At 31.2% G+C, this 17,517-nt stretch overlaps 5 protein-coding genes across 5 annotated transcripts; 3 read left to right on the forward strand and 2 right to left on the reverse strand.

Annotated features, from left to right (window-relative positions):
• Window positions 1–384: 384 nt before the first annotated feature.
• Window positions 385–1,215, reverse strand: PGO_114170 (hypothetical protein, conserved; the record flags this gene model as incomplete). The annotated part of the gene is made up of 1 exon (XM_028688751.1): window positions 385–1,215. One exon carries the CDS (start codon window positions 1,213–1,215, stop codon window positions 385–387), a length of 831 nt encoding a protein of 276 aa, XP_028544552.1.
• A 2,668-nt stretch (window positions 1,216–3,883) lies between these two features.
• PGO_114180 (nucleoside diphosphate kinase) lies at window positions 3,884–10,822 on the forward strand (the record flags this gene model as incomplete). Its single annotated transcript, XM_028688752.1, has 7 exons — window positions 3,884–3,940; window positions 4,168–4,242; window positions 4,614–4,804; window positions 5,144–5,423; window positions 5,565–5,613; window positions 5,781–5,923; window positions 6,239–10,822. The coding sequence occupies 7 exons, from the start codon at window positions 3,884–3,886 to the stop codon at window positions 10,820–10,822; spliced, it is 5,379 nt and encodes a 1,792-aa protein (XP_028544553.1).
• Window positions 10,823–12,096: 1,274 nt separating this feature from the next.
• PGO_114190 (cyclin dependent kinase binding protein) lies at window positions 12,097–13,960 on the forward strand (the record flags this gene model as incomplete). The annotated part of the gene is made up of 2 exons (XM_028688753.1): window positions 12,097–13,566; window positions 13,886–13,960. 2 exons carry the CDS (start codon window positions 12,097–12,099, stop codon window positions 13,958–13,960), a joined length of 1,545 nt encoding a protein of 514 aa, XP_028544554.1.
• Window positions 13,961–14,106: 146 nt separating this feature from the next.
• On the forward strand, window positions 14,107–14,583 carry PGO_114200 (calcium-binding protein; the record flags this gene model as incomplete). Its single annotated transcript, XM_028688754.1, has 1 exon — window positions 14,107–14,583. The coding sequence occupies one exon, from the start codon at window positions 14,107–14,109 to the stop codon at window positions 14,581–14,583; it is 477 nt and encodes a 158-aa protein (XP_028544555.1).
• Window positions 14,584–15,586: 1,003 nt separating this feature from the next.
• PGO_114210 (serine/threonine protein kinase) lies at window positions 15,587–17,259 on the reverse strand (the record flags this gene model as incomplete). The annotated part of the gene is made up of 4 exons (XM_028688755.1): window positions 15,587–16,370; window positions 16,573–16,644; window positions 16,775–16,869; window positions 17,146–17,259. The coding sequence occupies 4 exons, from the start codon at window positions 17,257–17,259 to the stop codon at window positions 15,587–15,589; spliced, it is 1,065 nt and encodes a 354-aa protein (XP_028544556.1).
• Window positions 17,260–17,517: the final 258 nt, after the last annotated feature.

Below are 17,517 nucleotides of genomic sequence, written 5' to 3' on the forward strand. Positions count from 1 at the left end.
CTTGCTCATATGCAAGTATCATAATAATTATGAAATTAAAATTTTCACTTTTTAGACCAAACATATAGAGTGCATCGAGGTGTTAACACCTTTTTTTTTTTTTTTTTTTTTTTTTTTTTTTTTTTTTCCTTTTTTGTAAAGTTGTATTCAAAGGTATACAAGAAATAAAGAACAAAAACATATCATTTTTTGCTCTTCTACATGATTGCAACATTCTGTATATTGTCCCCTCAGGATGAGTGGCGATTCGAGTGTATGGGGACATCTGCAATGGTAATCAGTTGTAAGACTTTTCAACTGCAAAACTTCTCCACTGTAACTTCAACTAATCCAGAGTGTGCGAATGATTCCTGATTTCCTAACCACTTCATGTATTCGCTTAAATTACTTGAGCAATTTGGAGGGGTCATATGGGACTCCATTTTCTAGCCTCTCCTTGGATACAATTATCGGCTTCACATTCAAACTCACATTGTCATAGAGTTGACCATGCTCATCGAGTCCAGTGGCTTCGAGGTTCTTATTTTGAGACTCTGCCAAGGATTCTAAATATTCATCTACCAAATAATAGTTGTAGTAATACTTAAACTTGGAGTATGGTTCCTTTTCGTTGTTAAGCATGCATGATTTTTTTGAAGCACTTTTATTGAAAATACAATTACCACTCGAACTTTTTTTCGAATCACTGTGATGACCTTCACCATCGATATAACTATCATCGTCAGAAGTCTCATAATCATCGTTACAACCTTTTTCCGTACTGTTCATTTTAGAAGCCAATAAATGTTGAGAAATTTTATTTTGATTAAGGACCCATTCATCAAGTACTTCATCTGGCATAGATATTTTCGTTTTATATTCATCTACTGGTAGTTTTATTTTACAACTTTCATGATAAACTGGTTGCCATTCTATGTTCTGATTATGAGTAGGAGTAAATTCATTTATACTTGTATCATTTGGCTCCTGTTTCTGCAGGCATTTATTCATTGTAAGTTTCGTTTTCTGAAAATCTCTTATTGATTGATCATGCTTACTTGAAAAGAGTCTTTTAATTTTGTCTCTAATGCTTGTTCCATTACCTTGTTCCTTATTTTGGTTTTCTGAACCGATCATATTACTTTGTTGTATGAGACTTCTGGCCCTGTTTTTATAAATAACGGGTTTTTGAAATTGGAAATTTTCATTCGAAGCTATAATAGAGGAGTTATCCATATTGATGCCAGTTTGTTATGTATGTGAAAAATAAAATGAGAGTAGTTGTCACTTCGAATGGAGTGGAAAGGGGCTTTATTCGAAGAGCTTAATTAAAATATACATACGTAATTCCTGGATGTGTATTGGAATCGATGAGCATGGGTATGTGTACATGTGCATGTAATTAACAAATGTGGAACCGTTGCAATGCTAAACTTTTTTATTCATTTAATGGGACAAGATGACAAGTCCACCTACTTTAACAAGCTTTTTGAATGCGCTATTATCCGTTGCTTTGTATTTATGATTATTCGGGAAAATTGGATACAAAAGGGGGGAATAAAAAAGGAAATAAAAATGTGTGTATATATATGCACCTGTATACATGTGTACTTATATGCACAACATGCGCACACTAGCTTAATCCTAACTCTTTTTTTTTTTTTTTTTTTTTTTTTAGTAAAGTAATAGGAACTGTTCGTATTCAACAAACTGCTATTACAACATTTCTGCAACGAAAATGGGGAACCACAACAAATTTAAGGGAAAGAAAAACCACAAAATAACAAAAATAAAATAATAGAACAAAATTAACTTATAAACGGGTAAAATTAATGACAACACTTGGCACATGTGCTAAGAACCAAAAAAGGAGTTGCTAATGCTGTACACTGAAGTTTGAGCATTTTCATAAACTAATTTAAAATGAGACTTAGAACTAATCCTTTTTTTAGCCTTGATTTGTGTAGATTGAAAAGTGTACATATGCTAAACAATATGAAAAAGTAACTACCACCAGTTTCATTTCACATCATTGTTTTTATATTCAAAAAAATGAAAAAAAAAAAAAAAAAAAAAAGACTCTTTGTTTCGTAAATGGGTAATTTATTTAAGTAGCCTACATTGTATGTGCATATTGTGTGCATTCCACATTTGAGAAATGCATTCTGGGCTAAATGTGTGCAAAAAAAAAAAAAAAAAAAAAAAAAAATTAAGCAAACAAGCATATGTGAATGTGCTTATGTGCATGCGTGCGTGTTCATATATGTACACTTTTTTTTTTTTTTTTTTTTTATGAACATTCAGCTTACAACTCTACATAAAAACAGGTATTTGCTATATAACCGTGTCTATTTACTGGTACAATATATAACCAATGTAACAAAAATTTAGCTGTACATGAGAATTAAAAAAGAAAAAATATCCATTGACATATTTAAACAGTTGTGCAGGTAAAATGTTACCCTACTCTATATTTTAGCTAATTATAGTTAGGAGATCACAACAAAATAGCTAGAAAAAAAAAAAAAAAAAAAAATGCACCCATTTTCTTTTGCTCTCAAGTTGTAGAAAAACAAAGAATACATTGATAATTTTTATACATAAAAACATAAGAAATTTAGATATGGGAATAAAGCTATTTTTTAATGAACTTTTTTATTTATACCCGCAGTTTCTTTATTTTTTCTGAGCAGGGAAATGCAAAAATTTAAGATGTATTTATAACTGTGTATTTATTAAAATAAATGAGAAACATAGAGAACATGTTAAAATATGAGGCTTTTACTTGAATTTTTTTTTTTTTTTCTTTTGATAACTTGTCAAAATATTATATGTACTTGAAAGGCATGACTTTTATAATTTACCCAACTGAGTAGACATATTAATCATGGAACCACTGCAGATGTTTTGGATTAGACCGTGTAAACGGTGCATGAGCATGTAATCATTTATTTTAAATGTGGTTTTAAGAGGGAGTAGATATGCACGCATGTACACATATATGTATATATATATATGTATGACTGTCCCTTTTTCATATTGCAAATATAGGGAAACTTTTTAAGGAGTTACCTCGGATTCAAAAATTTCGTTATTTGGAAGAACAAAACTTGTATGGCATTTGTCCCTATTAGATTTAGCAAATGAGAATTTTTGTATTACATCAGATAGCGGACATTTAGCATGCTAGAGAAGTATATGCACATTCTAGAGAAATATATGCACATTCTAGAGAAATATATGCATATTCTAGAGAAATATATGCACATTCTAGAGAAATATATACACATGCTACATATATATGAAATGCTAGAAAATCATACATTTGACATCCTCAGCAAAAACGAACCAGATTTTTATCGAAATTTCTAGTAAAAAAGGGATAATAATTGGGAAATAAAAGTTAGTTTACCTTATTTTATTATATCTTATTTGATATATTTATATGTTTTTTTTTTTTTAGGGCATAATTTTTTAACAAATTAAGAGAAGGAAATTTCGATATGAAGAAGAACATCACTAATAAGCATTCTCCAAGAGCAGTCTTTTTGTTTTAAATATAAATTAAACCTTTTTTTTTTTTTTTTCCTCATTCAGATAAAAATTTTTTAATTATTTGGTGAAACACTTTGTATTTAATAAAATTTTGAGGAATGTCTAAAATACTGTTAAAATGTTTTTCTATAATAAAAAAAGCAAATGAATAATAGAAAAAAAAAAAAAAAAAAAAAATTAAGTAGCGTTATTTATAATTTTTTTCTTAAACGCATATTCATGAAAAAGAACTGTGTTAAATAATGTTATTTAAGAAGAGGATACATATTTTCATAGTAGTGTACATAGTCTAATGACAATACTTTTATACACATTTCGCCTATTTTACCGTTATAAGTGCTGAATCATAATGAAAGACGAAAGATGCATTTTCATTATATTACCAGATGTTACCAGTAATTTTAAAGTAACAAATACAAGAAGCAATTATGAGGCAAATTGATGTAGTTTTTGTATGCAATATATGAATGGCTTACGGAAAAAAAACATGTATATGCATGCATGTGTGCATATTCAATCATATGTGTATCGGCTAAATATGCTTAGTGTTAACTTCCCCTATTATCAAATAAAGATATGTTCATGTATGTATATATACGTTCTCCTCCATGTTCATATATTACGGCGATGTAGGACGAAGAAGTGCTAGAAAAACTGGAAGATAAAAATTTTATCATTTTAAAAAAGAAGAAAGTACACTTAACAGAAGTAAACTAATGCAAAAAAAAAAAAAAAAAAAAAAAAAAATTAACTATAGCGCTTATGCGCTTATACATATATTAGGCAGTGGGACGAATCGAATAGACAAAACATGTAAACGGAACAAAAGATTTATTTATGAATGCTAGGAAAATAACCTAATATTGTGTATACCAAATGGATAAAAAATAGAAGACACAACTAAAAATAGTTCATAAAATAGAAAAGACAACCTTTGTTTTTTCTACATCTATTAAAAAGAATAAAAAACATTATAAGGATCCATTTTATTTCTAATTATACTTCTAATTATACTTCTAATTTTTTTTTTTTTTTTCTCTCCAAACCTCCCTCACATACCCGGATTTTTACTACAAAAGAATGAAATAAAAACAATATTAAACGATAAGCCTGATCAGTATAGCAATATAAACGAGTTTTATGAATATGTAGAAAGTGGGCTATCAGTTATCTCTTTGGTAGAGCATATCGACGGAGATACACGAGCGAAGATAAATTCTCTAATTAAAAGCACGTCTATCTTGATAAAGGATGAGAACTACTTCGAATGGTTATATATATATATATATGTACATGTACATATATGCCTTATATGCATATGGTCGCGTGTAGGCCTACATTAGCGTTAGCTCCCAGTACCTCTAGAACACACCGGTGGATGTATTACTTTACATTGGGAGTTGCAGTAGTGACATAGACTAGATACTAGACTAATGTGAAATTTCACATTTGATCTAATGATGGTATTTTAGGAGAGTGCACACTTGTACATATGAACACATGCACAAAATTTGTATCGTTTTGTGCTGCTCCACATTACTAGGTTGTTATTTAATTAATTTTAGTTTTCATTTTTTCTTTTTTTCATTTTTCGACATCCTTTTGACAGCTTAGAATACCAGTGCAATTTAAAATGCAGAAATATTCCATTCTATTTTAGCAAAAATGATTGGTATTTGAGCAGAGATCTGAATTATTTTTTCCCTCCAACTGACAACAATTTTTTGGAAAGAACATTGATAATATTAAAACCAGATGTAATAGAACAAAATCAAATAGGCGACATAATTAACGATATTTTGAATTTCAATTTGTTAATCATTTCTGTGAAGAGGGGGATATTATCTGTCGAGAGGGCGAATAAATTGTACGAGTCTTCTGTTGGAAAGGTAACGCGAGTGGATGAATGAACCGGAATTCCATGAAGCACATTCAAACCTATTTTCGCATGGTTGTATATACGCATACAATATGTATCATTTTTTTTTCTATTTTTTTTTTTTTTTACTCTTTTCCTCTTTTACAAATAGCCCTACTATGATGATCTAATACAATTTATGACCTCTGCGAAGGGAATAGGTTGGACAAGAGGGGAGAAAAAAAACGAAATTCTCGAATTAATCAACAAGTGGATATGTGAATAGGAATATTAAATTGTATGTGTAAAAGGAAAATTTCAAGTCTATATGAATGCACAACTTTGTTTATTATTGAATTTTTTTTTTTTTTTTTTTATTTTTTCTTAGTTTGTCTAATTATAGAGGGAAAGAATTGCATAAACTTAGCGAAAATTCTATGCGGCCCATGCTCGTCTATGGTTTGCTTTCATGACATGCCGGAAGGTTGCCTAAAGAAAAAGTATGGAACTTCTGCCATGAGGAATGCCGTGGTACTGAAAAAAAAATAGAAAAAGAAAAAAGAAAAAAAAAAAAAAAAAAAAGGAACATGGAAAAAGATCTACCTAATGAAAATTGTGGCAATGGAAGAAGTGTTTTTTTCCCCATGCATGCATATCACTATGTCTTTTTCAATGTTTATCCTTATCTTTTCTTCTGTCCTTCATCCTGTCTATTTATCGATCTGTTGTCAATATATTTGTGCTTATATGACATCTGACTGGTTTTCCATAAAAATGGGATCTCGACAATATACACGTTTCTCCTTCCCCGTATTTTTTTTTTTTTTTTTTTTTTGTGCAATGAAGCATACGCCTAATGAGGACAAAATAGACAAAGAAATAAACCTCTTTTTTGGAGAAGAAAACTTTAACTGTGAAAATAGTATACTGTTAATAAAGAAGAGTATATTTAATCCAGAAAAATTAAATAATTTCAGAGTGTACTTAGAAGATTACGGATTTAAAGTGTTAGAAGAGAAATTAATTTCGGTTAATGAAATTGTTTTAAAAAATGTAATGGAGGATAGAAATGAAAAAGATATAAATGTTAATGAAAAAACGCAGTATATAATTATAATCGTTTCAAGAATGAATTGTATTACCTCTTTGCATTATTTAATGGGAGGAAGGAATGTTAAGGAATCGAAAATAAAAAGACCTAATAGTATTAGGAGTATATTTAGCAATAATGATAATGATATTATATTTGTAAAGGAAAAAAAGAAAATGAATGAATTAATTAAACAGTACTTTAATTTTGAAAAATATAATGAATCGATTACAGTTGATATGGTAAAAAACTTTATATTCTGTAAAAATGTTACACATTTTAAGAAGGAAGAAGAAAATATCAAGTTAAGGGATATTTTGTTAGAATGCTTAACCAACATATGTGAATTAAAACCGACTGAAGATTCAGCTATATTATGGCTTACCGAGTGGTTCAGGCAGAAGAGGGAAGAAATCGAAATAGACATAAAAAAGAAGGAGCAAATGGAGAGAAAATTAGGAAATCTACAAGCACTGGGGGGTAAGAAAGACAAAGAGGGAAAAAATAATCAGTGTGGCATGAACAATTTGAAAAATGATAGTACCAAAGATGGAAAAGATAATAATAAAAGAGAAGGAATGAGCGAAGCAATTACTTTGAGTAAAACATTATGGGGACCAGATAATGAAGCAAAGATACAACGAAAGGGAAAAAAAAAAAAAATTATCATCATACCAGATATTGAAGATGGAGTCGAAAATACACTGATTGATGAGGATAATGATAGGGACAAATTAAAAATTATAAAACATCTGGAAAAGTTAGGTTATATTAATTTAAATATTACCGAATTGTGTAAAAAGGAAGAGAAAAAAAATTCTTTGCTGGGGAAAAAAATAGAATACGCTAAAAAGAAATACAAAATGTTAACGGTAGATTTAATAAAACGAATTTTGAAGGAGAATTTGGACAAAAATAAATCTTACAATAATTACATACTAACTGGTTTTTCTACTGTCATAGATTCGGCTTATTTGGCAGATGAAGACATAGTGCAAACTTCCTTTTGCTTACTCCTTATGGGGGAAGTGGCGCGCGTGCCTTCTGCAGATAAAGCGGCAGAAGTGGAAGAAGTGAAAGAAGTGGTAGAAGTGGAAGAAGTGAAAGAAGTGAAAGAAGTGAAAGAAGTGGTAGAAGTGAAAGAAGTGGTAGAAGTGAAAGAAGTGAAAGAAGTGAAAGAAGTGGAAGAAGTGAAAGAAGTGGTAGAAGTGAAAGAAGTGGTAGAAGTGGCAGAAGTAGTAGAAGTGAAGGAAGCAGATGAAGTGGAAGAAGTGGACGAAGAAGAAAACTCGTTTTTATCACTCTTGCTCAGGATGAAGGAAGGAAAAGGGAACACCTCCAACAGTCGCAGCATTAATGCATTCCTGAAGCACTTCATGAATAAGGGAAAAATATTGGTGTATAGAAACAAGAAAAACTTCTTTGCAGAATTTGTTAAAAATTTTGAAAATGAGATACTTATCCTTTTTAATGTGAAAAGGAATGATATGACAAACGTGATTGATTTTTTGGTAGAAAATTATAACTATTGTTTTGTTGACCATGCTAGATTATTTAATGAGGAGAAAATGAAAAAGAATATAGGAATAAATCAGATCGAAGATAATTTCTGCTCTTCTTTTTCTCCTCCTTCTTCTTCATCTTCTTCCTCGACTATGTTACTCTCCTTCCTTGTTGGAAAATTAAATTCTCTAATTAGTAAGGATCATAAAAAGTTTATTTTGTGTAATTTTCCCTTTAACAAGCACCAAGTGGAAATATTAAAAGTTAAGACAAATTCTAAGGTAATAGTTTTTTATTTTAATTCTAAGGTGGGCAAAAATATAGGACATGTGGAATGGAGGGAGACACAAAAGGGTTTATTTCAAATTGGGAATAACAAACAGAAAAAAAAAAAAGAAAAGTCTTCAGGTTGTAAAAGTGGTGAAGATTTAATAGTAGGAATTAAAAATATGGCTAAAGAGAAATATTTCTACCAATTTAATATGAAAAATAAAACAGAAGATCCGTCTACAAATGTTCATCGTCTATTCGATATGTTAAACGTGATAAAGAGGAGAGTTATTCTCATTTTTAATTTAACTCCTAAGAACGTAGATTTTATTGGATTATATTTACAATATCAATATCCCAGCATTGCTTTTTGTGATTTGAATTTTATGAGTCATCAAAATGGTACACCACCACCCAGTGATGAACGACATTCCATGCGACACCTGCTTGATGAGGTGTATATGGAAAATAAACCGAATTATAATAATTCTAAGACGTTAGATGAAATAATAAATAAAATGCAGAATTTCGTTTCCACAATTAATGCACTCTATTTTGTGTTTTCTGGTTTTCCAAGTTATTTAGAGGTTGAAGACTACCGAAAACTGGAACTCTTTTTTGACGTAAAGCTGTGCATGTTGGTGGTGCCAAGTGGGATAGCGGCAAGGATAGAAGCAGGGGTGGATGCAGACAAGGACGGAGAAGGCAAGATGGGCAATCTTGACAAGTTTGACATGCTTGACATTTCTTCTGTTCATTCGTCTCCCCTTCGAGGAATGTTATTTTACTTCGGCAGTAGAGGGAATCTCTTGGTACTTGATGTGGACGCACGCGAAGTTGTATCCGAAGGAGAGACTTATAAAGGCATCAAAGGGGGAGAGTGTGTGAAAAAAGAAAATGGAGATACAAAAATGGAAAAAGATGAAGTAGAAGAGGAAAAAAAAAATTTAGGCGAAGATAAGGTTTCTGGTATGAACCTTTTATGGGAAAATGGTAAAGAAAAATGTATAGAAGTTAATTACAATGAAAAAAAAAAATTTTTGAAAAAAATTGAGGACCGAATTAAGCCCAAGCTAATTTTCTACTATGCACCAGACATTTGTGACATGAAAGAATTTATAAAAAGTAAATGTGAAGAGGATGATAAATATGGAGATTTATTTCATTGTTTGTTTTATGAAGATGTTTTAAAGGAGTTTAGTTGTATCATCGAAGGAAAATCAGAAAGATATATAAAAAAGCTTGTTGAAGGTCTAAAAAAAGAAAAAGAAAAAACGATAAATGATATTTATGCAACATATTTAGAGGAAGTTACAAAGAACTCGAGTAAGTATTTATTTTCGAATATTGTATTATGTGATGTACCACTTTGGAACGATGTGTATGAAAATGGTGTTGACAAATTTTCTCGCTTTATTAAGTGTAAAAAGGTTATTCAGTTTATCCACTTCACAGAAGCAGAGGAAATGTTTACAGCATCTTCCAATTATTCTATGGCCTTAAATGATAATAAGGTGTTTCAAAACGGTTCGGTTGCGAATATCAATAATTTCACCTCTGCCTCTAATGGAGAAAAGGTCCTTTCGAGGGGTACCACAAGTGGAGATTCGGATGTTGATTTCTTAGAGGGCAGACAGGGAGACTTTGTTGAGACATGGGGAACAGTAAACCGAAGAGATGGAAAATTATTGAAGGGTCAGGGAAACGATGGGTTGGAAGCAGATGGATTGGAAGCAGATGGATTGGGGGAAAATGGTCTGGGGGCAAATGATAAGAGAGAAGGGGAAAATATACTAGAGAGTGAAAAAACACGAGCAGATAACGAAAATAGAGGAAGTTCAAAAGATACGGAGAAAATGCGCGAGTATAACAAAAAGGCGAAAGAGATACAATGCCTGATTTCACAAAAATACACAGATGTGGAAATGACAACCATTTATATAAACAAAAAAATACCAAGAAATATAGACAATTTGCTTTGTCCCAAAATCATGATTCTGTTTGTTCCACAAAATGAGAACTTACAATTGTATCTGTCTTCTTTGCTATGTCTACATTTAAAAAATGTTACATCTATATGTACTTCACATCTCGTGAGTGAAGAAGTAATAAAGGAAAAGATAAAAAATGGTGTAATGTATTTTGCAGGGGAACAGTTGCAAAATGGATTCAGCAAAAGCGGCAGTATTGTAGATGATAAAAAAATAGTTAAAAGAGTTTTTCAATCCTTGAATGATAAAATAAAAAAGGTAAACAATAATGTAGTTATAACAGGATTTCCAATTATACAGAAGAAATATAATAAGAGTGATTATTTTGAGCAATTTCGTTTTTTTAAACAATTTAAAATTGAAGGAATTATATCCCTCTCTTTTGATGAGAACTATTTAAAGCATACCAAATCTAACTGTGTACCTAATGATATGTACCTCAGCAAACATGATGAAATAACTGAACTAATAAAGAAGGAATTCAGCTCCACGCATAAATTATATTTTAGCAAAATAGGCAGTAAGAGAGACTTAGAACGTGTGCTTGGAGAGCTTAAGGTTTTTATTTCTTTCTGAAGAGGTTTCCTAAAAATATTTTTTATCCTTTAGTGGGAAGATTCATGTATGGATGTATTTATATTTTTTTTTTTTTTTTTTTTTTTTTTTTTTCTGTGGCTTATTTCGAATTTGTTTGAATGTTCCCCACGAGTTTTTCCAAAGCTGCCATGAGAAGCGTCGCTAGTCCATTCGGTTGATCATGGTTATATGTCGAGTGCAGTCCACTTTTACACTTTTCTTTTGCATCACCTTATGTGCTCCTGTCGTTGTTGTTATTGTTTTTCTTGGCATTCATCTTTTTCTCCAATTTATTTCATTGCACTCTGCGCCGCTGTCCCCCTCTTTTTGCTCCTGCCTTTCTGCAATTTGGATACGCTTAACGAGACAACACACGTTCACACACATACAAAGCAATTAGGAAAATCGAAAGTGTAGTGAAGAGTTCATCTTCTGCTACTTTGGGATGTCCATCAAGTTGGTGTGTTTTCTAGAGTGTTGTATTGGAAATTTTTATTTTGCCTTTTTTTTTTTTTTTTTTTTTTTGCGTGTGATTTACATGCCCCCCTCCTAATCGGTATTTTCTCGAGAATTATTTCTTGAGCAGTATTTTCTCTATCATCGTTTTTTTTTTTTTTTTTTTATATGAGTGCAAACTGGTAATATTGACACCCAGAAATGGGTGAACATGGTAATAAGCATAAGAAAACAGATATATGAAAAAATAGAACAGAAATTGTCTTAAAAAATAAAAAAGACTTATCGGGGATATTATCAATCCTCCTCCCTTTTTCTATCCATTTAATATGTGTTAAACAATATTTCTTATAACAGCTGAAGGGGTGCTTATAAATCTATAGGTCTGAACAAGTGTGTATTGAATAATTCTTTTTTTTTTTTTTTTTTTTTTTTTTATGGAAAGCTAATCTTATTAAAAGTACCACATTTTTGTTCCCACGTGAGGAGTGAATTTTTAATTTTACTTCTCTTTATTTTATTTTGCTTTATTTCATTTCTCTTCATTGTATTTCACTTTATTTTTTTTCCTCTTTATTTTATTTCACTTTATTTTTTTTTCTCTTCATTATATTTCACTTTATTTTATTTCTCATTTTTTTTATCTTCTTTTTTGTGTAAAAATGTTCCTTTTCTGCACAATGAAACCTGATTAGGGACGTAGTTGTTTAGAGTGAAGAATAGATGGGTTAAGGTGTCGAAGCTAATGTCTTAATCAGCAAATGAAATTGATATAAAATCGGGGGATATTTTTTTTTTTTTTTTTTACTTCTGTACAAATGAAGGAACCCCAATATTTTACCATCTATGAGGATTTTTTCAAAGATGCGAAAAATTTTCTGAATACAGTTATTGAAACTAAGAGCAACATTTTCGATGTCAGTAGTAGCAGTGAGTCCAGTTCGGATGACAAGAAAGATAGTGAAGTAAATAATTCTGAGAAGGAAAGGCATATTGATTTTTACCTTAACGAACATAGCAACAAAGTACTATGGCAGAAGAGCATTAGTCATGATGAGAATTCCAATGGGGACATTGTTATCGGGAGAAATACCACAAGAAGGAATGACAAGTTTAGAAGTGAAACACGAGCAGTGGATAGATACTCAGAAATGGAAGTAAACAAAAACATTTACAATCCTTTATCCAACGTGAACAATGAAGGAACGAAGATTTTACTCTGTTACCAGAATTCACACACCATGTGTCTATCATATAAATTTTATAACGAAAATGTTTACCAGGATTCAACTAACGTGAATTATTCGATATCTATTTTTAAGAAGAAAGTACCAAATTTTGATATTGAAGATGAGAAATATGCATTTGAAAGAGATAACAAGAATAAAATTACTCACTTTTTGAAGAGATTGATATTTTTTTGGAGTTATAAAGAAAATGGAGGAAAATTCCTTTTTACAAAGGAGGAAAGAAAACAAATGCGTGATGAAGACAATATAAGAAATAAATATCACAAAGAAGATGAAGAAAATAAAAATGGAGGTAAAAATATGAACATAAATAAAAATTTCATATCCAATGGTTACAGTAGTAACAGCCTCTCGATGAGGAATGGTAAAGTGCAAAGTATGGAGGAAGAAAAGAAAGAAAATATAGATTTCAAAGAAATGAAAAGAAAAAGAAAGAAAGAAAGGAAGAAAGGAATATCATATGAACATTTGTTAGTTCCAAGTAATCATAAATATGATGCTTTTTGTTTATTTAATCCACGTTTTAAACAGGGAAAACATCACACTGTTATGTGTTTACAGGGGTATAACGTGTCTATTATACCATTTGTGAAGCCTAGAAAATTAAAAGAAGAAGTAAATGAATTATTTAATGAAATAAATCCTTGGATTCATAAATCATTAACATTATCAAAGCTACGAAATTTAAAAATTGATTTGTTTAATTTAATTCATAATATTCCTGAAATTGATATTTCGACAATTTCTTGTGCATGGGTTTTTTTTGAGAGACTTGTTATTAAGGGATATGTCCATAAAACCAATCGGAAATTGTATGCCGCTACTTGTCTTATTTTGTCTATAAAATTTCATCAACACGATGATATGCAAAATTTGGAAAAACTATTAATACACATTCAGAAGTTAGATAAGAAGGAGAATTTAACTCCTTCTTTAATTTTCTCTGTAGAATTTCTGGTTTATCGATTGCTTGATTTTTCTCTCCAACACACGTATGAGGATATTCGTCCACATATACACCAGTACTTGGAATCCAAGGTGGGCTTTTCTGAAGACCTGCGGGGATCTCATAGATGCCCCTCCAGTTCCATTGAATGGACATATCTGAATGAATGTTATTTTGTTGGATCTGCTTACATTTGTCACGCATGCGTGCATGCACACATACGCACATGAACACGATCAATAGGATTGTCGTTTTCATCACGTCATTAGCACTATATGTGCGATATATAGTAACAAGGGCTGACCTTTTTTTTTTTTTTTTTATCCCTCTAATATTATTTTCATTTTTTTTTTTTTTTTTTTCCCCCTAATATTATTTTCATTTTTTTTTTTTTTTTTTTTTTCCAAACAGGAACTAAAATTTGAGGATGTCTATGGCATTTCAGAAGAGGCATATTTATGTTCTAATTATTCCAATGTACAGTGAATGACACATAAATGTTTCTTAAATCGAGTGAAGTATTTTTTTTTTTTTTTTTTTTTTTTTTTCCCAAAGGTGCATAGTTCTAAATCTTGTAAATACAAAACCTTGTGTGTAGAAATATTTTTACTCCATGAATAAGACAAAGGAAAATGGAAGCAGAAGAACGAGGAGAGATAAAAAAAGAAAGCAATTACAAATTTTTGAATTCTGACGAGATAAGTAACCTTGAATATATTTTTAATAAAATAAAAAAGAATAAACATGAATATGTTACTATTCAAAATTTGCAGAAATTTCTTCACACGAGTCATAACAAAGACATTGCAGACAATCTGTTAGATTTGTTTCATATGTATGGCAGTGCAATAAGTCTAGATGAATTCCTCACTTCTCTTAATTGTGACATAAATGAGTTCAAGTCAACGGAAAAAATGGAAAATTTGTTTAATTTACTTGATACTACTAAAAAGGGTTATGTATCGAATAAAAATTTTATCCAAGCAGCGAAGGAATTTGAAAACGAGTTTAATGAGGAAACTCTGAAACGTATATTTAGCATTATGGACTTAAATAATAATGGGGAAATGCATTTCGATGAGTTCAAAAATTCCATATCTAATATATGAGATGGGTCCGTGGTAGTGCCAGTGGTGGCCGCGGTGTTTTTTCGCCTAGAAATCTTAAATTCTGGTAGTCTAAAATTATAGCATCATGACATGTTAGCATTTTTAATTTTTCTCTTTCTCACATTTTCATGGCATATTCATCTATTCGCGCTTTAAAGTTTTCCGCCCCGAGGAGGTGACGCTGTGCATGTGTGTGTATGCAAGTACGTACGTATGTAAGTATGTATATATGTATGCTTGTATGCGTTTTTTTTTTTTTTTTTCCTTCATCTGCCACTAATTGACATCATTTTTATCCCCTCGTCTTGCAGTGTAGTGAACAACATATTTCACCCCCTTGGTGCGTAAATTTATTTATTTATTTTTTTAATAACTCTGTGTAAGTTTCTACGATGAGATTTAACACACATTTTTTTTCTTTTTTTTCTTTTTTTTTTAAATAGAAAAATAATAAGTTTGCAATTTTCGTTAGATTCAATTTCAGAGGGATCACAAATCCCGTATGAACACATTTACACAGAATGTTATAGCTGGTATATAATCATACGTCCCTTAGGGTCAACATTAAGAATCCCAAATTCAATCCTCGAATTTTCCTCAACATGTAACGGGTTGTAACAACGTGCAGGTGATTTTCGTTTTTCATCTTTTTTTGCGAGTTGAAAAAAACGAAGTAAAAAAAAAAAAAAAGGGCTCAAAACGAAAAGAGTGAATGGGCGAACGGGTGCAAATGGCGAAAATGGAAAAAACAGCAAAAACGGCAAAAATGTCCAAATTAACGAAAAAAAATCAAAAAATACGAAAAAAAAAAAAAGAGAATCGGGCGTCCATTCTAATGATGCAGCAATAATCCTTTCTAGATTTATTCTCCCAGTCTTCCGTTTCCGCCTTGCTCCTTCTGCTTGTATATTCTCTGGCATTTTCATTTCCTCCTTTTATTCTATATCACACACACACACAAACACACAGCTTCTATTCACCTCAAATTCACTTCACGTGTGAGCTACCCCTTGTTGTGGAACCAAATGGGAGTGAGGAACGAACCATCCTGCTCATTAAATCCTTTGTGATTAAGTTTTGGGCCCTGTTTACCCCTTGGTTGGGTAGCATATGATTTAATACATGGCCTATTTTTGTTGTGCGTAAAAATAAATGGGTGTTGAATTAATGATTCTGCTGTTGGTCTTTTTTTTGGATTTTTATCTAGACATAAATTTAGGAAATCCTTAAACTCAGGTGATAACTTATCAATTAAATCTTGTTTAACTTTTTCACAAAATAATTGACTCCAGTGATATTCCTGAATTCTGTTCATAATAATTGTTTCTCTTTCTTCATTAGTCGATCCAAATGGTGGTCTTCCAAATTTTAATTCAAATGCTAATATTCCCAATGTCCATATGTCTGTTTTTTGATCAAATTCTCCAAAATTCTGTTTTTTTTTTTGATGTCTAGCACATTGTTCAGGTGACCAATAATCATGTGTTCCCCTATAATGTGATATTCCTTTTTTTTTGTGTTTTGATCCTATATGTGCGGATAGTCCAAAATCAGCTAATTTACATTTCTCTTCATGATTGACTAATACATTTTCTGGTTTTAAATCCAAGTGTGCTATTCTTTTATCATGGCATGTTCTTATAGCCCAAATAATTTCGAAGAGCATTTCGGCTACTCTTTTCTCAGAAAATGGCCCATGTTCATTTAGGTAAGTGAAAAGATCACCATTAGAACAATATTCCATTACGAAAAATACATGGCTGCTTGTGTGGAACCATGTATACATACTGCAGGTGTAAGAAGGGGTAGTAGTTATACATTTGGTCATATAGTAATTCTTGTCTTTTTATACGATGGGGTTTGGGTTCATTTTTGTTCGATCGTTTGTCCGCGTGGACATATTATAAGGTCCAGAAGTAGATGAAATAATTCGTCACAATTTGGAGCAATTTTATGAGATTTTTTTTTTTTTTTCTTCCCCTATCTTACCATGCTATGTGGGGGTGTTTCAAATGAGCCTGCAATTCTATCTCCTTTCTTAGCAAAGCTTCTTGAGTACTCCTTTAAAAATGGATAAAAAATGTTTGGAGGCACAGTGTATGAACAGTTGGTCAAGGGATGTGTATTGAAAGAATGAACAATGGCATGATCATACTACCATGTTTACTATGTATTAAATTATATAGATTACTTCACAAGGTGTGATTTTGATATACATTTTAAGACACAAATGAAATTTGTTCTCCTTTCGCAGGCGAGGAATACACTTCCGTGGGCCCCATCTCCCTGAAAAGGAGCGGAAAAATGTATAAATATATATATATAAAGGAAAAGGATGCATGTATAGGGAGACTCAGTTACGTACTGATATACAGTACTTCCATGCAGCATGCCTATCTATAAGTACAATTTTGTAGAGCGGGTAGGACTTTCTCTCGTTTTATAGAAGATAAAAGTTGTCTCTCTTTATCTCTTTTTTTTTTTTTTTTTTTTTTCTTTCTTTTTTTCAAGCGAGATAAAATGTCCCATTTTGTTAACTCCAGTTCACTTTCACATTTTTACCAGAAACCCTGCGATATCGAAATCTTTCAAACTGAACGTGAAGGAATGCAAACTACTTTTTAAGGCCATGTCTCGACACGTGGCCTTGACCGGGCTACTAACTGAATCGTTCATTTTGTCTATACAAAGTTGTGTGGGTAATTATAATATACAAGGAATTGTGACTATAATTATTATTCACGCTCAAGTCAAGTGAAGGGGTTGGGGTGCGGTGGATGTGCCAAATAACCTCATTCATAAAGTTTACATAATGGTTTTTCATCATATATGGATCTCGTATATGTTCTGCTTTTGTCATCAAAAATTACAAATCAATCTTCTTGTCATTCAAGAGATATACACTTTATTGGAGTAAATTAAAAAAAGAAAAAA

This window comes from Plasmodium gonderi (genome assembly GCF_002157705.1).
Source record: "Plasmodium gonderi DNA, contig: Chr11, whole genome shotgun sequence".
Classification (NCBI taxonomy): Eukaryota; Apicomplexa; class Aconoidasida; order Haemosporida; family Plasmodiidae; genus Plasmodium; species Plasmodium gonderi.